The sequence below is a fragment of the Dreissena polymorpha genome, chromosome 7 (genome assembly GCF_020536995.1).
Source record: "Dreissena polymorpha isolate Duluth1 chromosome 7, UMN_Dpol_1.0, whole genome shotgun sequence".
NCBI classification, from domain to species: Eukaryota; Metazoa; Mollusca; class Bivalvia; order Myida; family Dreissenidae; genus Dreissena; species Dreissena polymorpha.
The window spans coordinates 59,722,582-59,730,120 of record NC_068361.1 but is presented as its reverse complement, the minus strand read 5'-3'; the positions used below and the strand labels follow the sequence as shown (position 1 = coordinate 59,730,120).

At 35.9% G+C, this 7,539-nt stretch overlaps 1 protein-coding gene across 1 annotated transcript in view; it reads left to right on the top strand.

The window, feature by feature from the left end:
- Positions 1-2,372: 2,372 nt before the first annotated feature.
- The window catches only part of LOC127840060 (uncharacterized), a 117,418-nt gene continuing 112,251 nt past the window's right edge, over positions 2,373-7,539 (top strand). The window contains exon 1 of the mRNA XM_052368449.1: positions 2,373-4,188. Coding sequence (XP_052224409.1) covers positions 3,253-4,188 — 936 coding nt within the window. The 5' untranslated portion in view covers positions 2,373-3,252. The remainder of the gene's footprint in view (positions 4,189-7,539) is intronic.

The window sequence follows — 7,539 nt, the reverse complement described above, 5'->3', positions numbered from 1 at the left end:
ACACCCTATATCTGTCTTTGAAAATCAGGCACGAAATCTTTCGGTTGCCGCTGAATAATGATTTTCAAGGGAAAGAGAGCGAGCTATCGTGTCGAATATTGACGGATTCGCACAAGGGCTTGCATGAAAGACTGATTCCGTCTTGAAACCTCTTATTGATCCCTTGTTCAAGTTGTTGTATATCATTGAAGTTAAACCACGAGTCCTTAAGAACAGTTGATTACTAATTGCCAGCTTTGACACGGCTCTGCGCTGTCATTGTGTGTTCTTCATTCGTTATCAGAAGTGGGCAAGGCAAGGAATCCTGCAAGCTAAATGCGTGTTAATAATTAGCTGTAAACATGAGAGTTTTGTTAAATACGCGAGTTGTTTTTTCTTCCTTTGAAAGCGGGTATGAAATATTAGTAAATCAATCAATAATTTCAAACCGATGCCCGTGAGAAGAATAAATTACAATTTTTCTCAAATGTCTTCTCTGAAACGTCTGCTTTTAAATTAGATCTGTTTTGGTATTCAATTGGTCGCATCGTTAGCGTTGCGGTCATTACAGTATCATATGCGTAATTACACAGCGCCGTAAACTTCTGATACCAACCAACAATTCTGCCTGAAGCTATAATGATATATGCGAGAGAGACCTGTATCGCAAGCAGTTCAAAGGGTATTGGCCAACAACGCTAAATGTTCACATATTTCTCATAAAATCAGATTTTCTTTGATAAGTAATGAATGTAGAGCAAACAGAACAGATAATCTAGCACTTGTTACGTGTTGCGCATGCGCGTGCCATTTGGAAGCGCAGTAACCAAAGATGGCGGCATATTGTGACGGAGTTAACGGTGTTCGATATAATTATTACTTTTATATTATTGAATGAATCGGAAAAAATGATAAGTAAGAAAATGGTAAGTTTCAAAATAGAGAAAAGGAACATATAGTGTGTTAATCAGATGTTTAAATATAAATCCAACTTGCGTCATTAAAGCGCACAGTAAATGCCGGTATTTTGGAAAAGTGCTCATTTGCAATTGGATGTGAAAATTAAAAATATTTTACATTTATTGTAAACAACAGCACAATAAAACGGATAAATTGTTTCAAAGCACATTTTTACGGAATTTTAATGAAGCACAATAACTGAAAGGCAACTGAGGAAGTAATCTCTCTGAAAACGCGGGATGAATAACGCGAGTTTCTAATGATTTTTTTGTGCGAAGCATTTATACGATTTCTAGAGCCAGATGCATTAACGTTTAGCTGGAAACATCATCCATAGAGATAGTGAAAGATGTTCAATACTGTTTTACCAACCCAAGCTGTTAATATCGCTCTCCTTGAAACAACTGTCACAAATCGGAATTTTTACAAACCCAGTTTGCGTTCATTCTCTCTGAAACTGAACTCGTCGAAAACGTGTTGCAGGAAATAGTGTACAGATGCATGGGAAATATACCTGTTGAATATGGGATTATATATTTCAACGGTAGCTCACAGTTGGTATCACGGATTGCGCTAATTAAACTGGTGGAAATTAATGAGAGGGCCTATAGCAGTGTTGGCGTATTTACATGATTCGCAATCAATTCGCGGTCACAACTGTACGAGAATACGACTAGACGATTTTGTTTGTCATAAATCAGAGTGCGTTTTCTCACTGAGATGTTCTAGTTTGATTGCACGTCTAATGCAAATGGAACAAATGCGACTTGTATTCAGTGGTTCGTCTTTCAATCGTGCCGGATTAATGGAATAACACCATCGTATGTGTGAACAGTGAATTTGGATATATTTTGTCTACGCAATAAATTTGTTTCGCTGTAAGATAGCTTTCTGTTACGGATTATTTTGTGGATGTTATTAATACTAAAATATGTTAAAACCAAATAATAAATAAAAGTGTGGATGTTTAATTTAATTTTTGGATTTATTAAAAAAAACGGTGTTAAGTTTTTTTGTTTTTTTTGCCTATCGAGGCGAGGTTTTGCCGTCAAAAGTATTTCCACTGTTTAATTAAAAAGTTGTCCCATATGTGTACAGTTCAATGCGCATATGTTTTGAAAAGCTGCATTGATAAGCTGCATTTGAACATTGTTTTTTTCAACGTAGATGATGACACACTGACAAAAGTCAATCGTAACATACACTGCGACAACCCGCAGGAACTACTGCAATAAAAGCAGTTTCTACATCTATGGACATAGAACATACTTTACCCATCGACGGAGAAAGCTAAATGGTAAACAACACACGCCGAAATATACCGCACACTTTTAAATACAATTCCAGAGGAAAGCTACTCTAAATCGCAAAGGGTAAACCCTTTCAGTTTAGATAGCGTTAACAGCATATAAACCAGCGATAGTCCCAAGTATCAGTCGGATAATCGAACGTGGCATATGTGTATAGCGAAACGCAGACACGCGGTATCTACCAGGTAACTTCTAGAGAAAGAACCGAACCTTTGAAGATAAGCCATCCCGGTGTGTTTATAATGCAAGCATATTGGTGGAATCTCTCGATTTTCAGCGTGCGGTATTTAGATGAGATCTGGTGTAGTCGACCTTGAGGTGGTTTCATACCAAAGTTGCGGGAGTAAGGGGCACGTTTATTGTGGTGTTTTCTGGTGTTTACTGTCGGATTTAAGTGGATACTTCAGTCAATTCCTCGTTCACTGCGATTCAATTGGAATAAGAGGATAAGTTATATAACAGCAACAATCAGTTTCAACACAAGAAAATACAAGTGTTAGCTGTGATATCTTGTTAAAATTATAAATTCGCCTGAAAATAAATTCAGTCTGTAAATCATACCGAGGGACGTTAGTTTGAGATGCGTTTACCTCACACGCGGATAATACTATAAACAACCTCTTTCAGAAGGCAAAAGAACACTATACACACTGAAACTGTACCGCACTGTTTTATTTAAGTTTTATAGTATGACACTGTGCATAAATACCAGGAATGTGCGATTAACGACTGTGAAACCGCTACGTATTGTCCACCTTCTACAACCATTTATCAGAGAATGATCACGTGATCATAGAACCTCTTAATCAACGTGCTCTTGTTAGTTAGGTCTTAATGATAACTTTGATATTGATCTTATAGTTGGAAATGATAAGTCGATATACATAGTCAAATCCCAGCGAAGCCTCTGCAACAAGCTAACACATACAGGTGGTATGCGGATCGATTTTAAAAGTCCTCTTAATGCGATCATCGACCAAGTCTCGCGGCCACTTTGGAAACTATGGTCAATATAGGGCGACATGGGGATATCAAATCAGCTGATAAGCCATGTCTAAGACTAGCCCACCCAGAACGGATATTGCGCAATTCACGTGCTGTAAACGCGAACGGACGTGGCCATGAACACGTGACGCAACTTATTACCTCAGATGAAGAAACTTGCAATAAGAGAACAGTGGCGAAGTGTTCTATCACGGCAGTGGATATCCCCTATAACCAAACCGGCGATATCCTTGCGTGCTGTAAATATTCATCGGAATCATATACTCAGTGTCATTGTAAAGGATCAGTATTCGAGACCCCTTCGCACGAGACCTACGAAGCTTATCTGGAAATCCCCCAAAGAGACCACCGCACGTCGGCCTTGCGGACGCTGCCTCCATCTCTCTGGCAGCCGAAAGCGATCAATTCTCATTCCAAAATCTGTATCTCCTCGAATCGCACTTTTACCATTACCCTCTTTTATGTGCTTATCTCTCTTCTACTCCTGTGTAAGAGCTGTGTCTGCCTTCTGTGCTCGAACGAGGACCGTCTTAATCAAACGTCCCTTAGTTTCGGGCTCTCCGAGCGTCCCAGCTACCTTGGCTTAATCGATCGAAACAAATTCCCTAAAATCTACTCCCAGTGTAAACCGTTGACTTCTAACTTTGTAAACGATGTATGTGATATTAAGCTAAAATCGACTATATCCTCTAGAAGTATGGAGTTGAGAAAATTACACACAAATTTCTGTGGTTACCCTTTAGTTAATGTGCTTTCAAGTGAGGAAATACGGCGCGTCACCCATTGTTCCAAGGGTGATTGTTTAAGTGTTTTACAAGCTGTTCAATACACGGATTCGGAATTAAGTGATATGTTCTGTCAATTCACGGATGTTGTAAATATGATCGACTGCAAGGAGGTGTTTGCTACCCTAGGAAACTGCGACAAATGCAAGGTAAGTCGGCAGTTTTATCGTAGGTTTTATTTTACGAAATAAAAATTTATTTTAGAATGTATGTAATTGCAGATTCTATTGGAATTTCCAATGTGTAAAATTACGACGAACGCTATTGATTATTGTTTCTGTTACTATGACAACACGATAATACACTGACCTTCAAGGTTTCGTTTTGCACACCTGTGGAGGTTGTTGTTGTTAACCTTTTGTTAAAATTGGTGCTGTATAATAAAAGCTGATACCGATACATTCATTATTTGATAGATTTTTAGTGCAATGCGTTATTTGATACAATTTAAGCACCACATTGATCAACATCTATTTTACATTTTCTTGCTTTAAAGTAAAACACTTATATATTATAATAATGAATTCTTCAAACATGCTCGAGTTTGTACACTTTTTTATACATACACCGTCAAAGTGCACACACACGAATGTATAAAACGTTATCAATCGAATCGTTTGCACAAATACACAATCGAATTGTTCGCACCTATTTTGTATACACACTGGACTTGTATGTATCTATTGATGAATGTATACACCCTCGAAGTTTGCGCAGATATGTACATGTAACATGCATCTTGAAAAATGTATACATGCATGTACAACGCATATGACATGGAATTGTATACACGTATGTATTACCCATTAACATGCTCATTCGAATTAGGTTAGGTATAATACGTAGTATTTACATACACAATTTACGCCTATACCTGTATGCATACGCAATGGAGTTGTAAACACATATGTTTTATACATAAACATCAGAATTTTGCGCAGTTATAATACATAATCACTGGCATAGCATACACACCTGAATTATATACACTCATACGAATATTGCACAGTTATAATACATACGCACTGGCATAATAAACGCATATGTATGATACATACACATCAGAATTGTGCGTAGTTTTAATACATTATCACTGGCATAATATACACATATGCATTAAACATATACACATCAGAATTGTGCGCAGTTTTAATACATAACCACTGGCATACTATACACATATGAATTATACATATACACATCAGAATTGTGCGCAGTTTTAATACATAACCACTGGCATACTATACACATATGCATTATACATATACACATCAGAATTGTGCGCAGTTTTAATACATAACCACTGGCATAATATACACATATGTATTACACTTGTACACCCTAGTTTTGCGCTGTTAAAGTACATACACACTCGACATACACTTATCAAACATGCATTTACACATTTCTATGAGTATATACCATACATTATATACTCGAACTTAAATCAGTAACAGTAGTCTGTATACTTCCAATGTTTGTATTAACCCTTATCTGATAAATCAATATCGTATATTAACAACTTAATGTAGTGTTGTTATTTTTTCTGGAATTACGTATTAAATGAAAAATAATAAAATAACATTGTCAATGTAACCATACTTCTTGTCGTGGTTAAAATGATAATATTTTGCAATCGTTTTACTGCTAATCAGTTTGTGCGATCTGCGACGTTTGCATTCTTTAGTCAAATAATGTGATGAAAAAAACATATCATCAGCTCGTTTACAAGGACCCGTTTGCAAAGGTTCGTATGTTTTAACACGGTTATAAACAATCTATTAAACTCCATTTACTACATCCTGGCAGTCATTCGTGTGCTTATCCACTATTTTTATCAAAGGACACATAAGAGAAAAAAATCCGTTTTTCGTTAAAATTTGGGTCCGGTAGGGCAACCCATTCCCAATGGAAAAAATGATATATTTTTCCAAAACGGGACCTAACAAATCCCAATTGAAGGTTTCACAAATGGATTTTTTTACATTAGTTTTAACATGTTATTCATCTTTAAAACTAGCTCTATATGTTGAACATTAGAAAATATAATATTTAAATCATCATCAATGTTATGGTATTTGTAAGCATAAAATCAGCAACATTAATTTCCCAATTTTAGTCTAAATTACGTGATATTTCCAAATCCAAGTCAAAAAAGTCAAAAACCTTTTATTTCAACTCAATTCATGTTTGACATGAATACATGAGCAAAAAAGTACATACATGTACATGTATATAGACGAGGCGTGCAATATTATATAAAACTGATGGATTACATTACATATGGTATGGTTCTTATTAAATATTCTTACTTGATTATAAAATTATATATTAACAATTTAGAAAACATATTTCAGGTAGCATCAACACATATAGAACGGATAGTCATTTTCAATATGAGCAGTAAAGTACATAGATGTATAAACGAGACGGGTAATAATGCAATAAAAAGATAAATTACAGTACATATGATATAGTTTCCTATTAAATATTCTTTCTTTATTTTATTATATATATAAAATATAATAGAACGGAACATCATTTGCAATTCGACTAGTTTTAACATGGATGACGCTAAGATACACAGGGACCCGATCCCATGCCCAAAATAGTGTAAAAAACAACATTCGGACTCAGCATCAAAAGTTTACCTCTCTTGTTATTATCTTCCGTTAAATGTGGAGTTAAAATATATCATGAGCATGAAATCCCCGGTGAAAGCTTGTGTGTTCCAAAAATGGTGATTTCAAGATATTTACAAACTTTTTCCGAGCCGCGAAGCTGAATGTAGTGAATGCAACAGTTACAAAGCGGTGTTTCAATATGAATGATACGGAATGTTTCTTAATGACTAATATCCTATCTTGATGTTTCTCGAGAGGCCGATCTCTTGTGTTTTGTCAACTGACTTCAAATGATCACATGTGCATAGTTTCTTCTTGTAAAACCATCTCACGCAAATGTCAACGTGTTTAAAGTGTGAGGATACAGCAAAATTTAGAGTATCGTGTTATAAACAACACAATGAACCGACAATACCTACGAGCCGCGCTCTGTGAAAAGGGGGTTTAATGCATGATCGTAAAGTGTCAATCCAGAGTAGCCTGTGCAGTCCGCACAGACTAATCAGGGAAGACACATTCCGTCGAAAATGATTTTTGCTAAGAAGAGAGATTCTTAAAACGAAAAATATCATAAAAGCGGAAAGTGTCATCCCTGATTAGCCTGTGAGGGCTGCACAGGCTAATCTGGGTCGACACTTTACGCACATGCATTAAACCCCTTTTTCGCATAGCATGTTTAACATGTGGATGGTAAAAGGTTCATTTAGCAGTAAAAGTTTGAATACAATAAAAGCTTCTCTGTTATAATGAATTTGATTTAATATATAAATTAGCATGCGACATACTTAAATGTTAGGGGAAAAATAGTCAAGATGACAAATATATTTCTCTGAAAATAAATTTGAACTGTAAATGGAAAGGTTGAAACATTTTTTG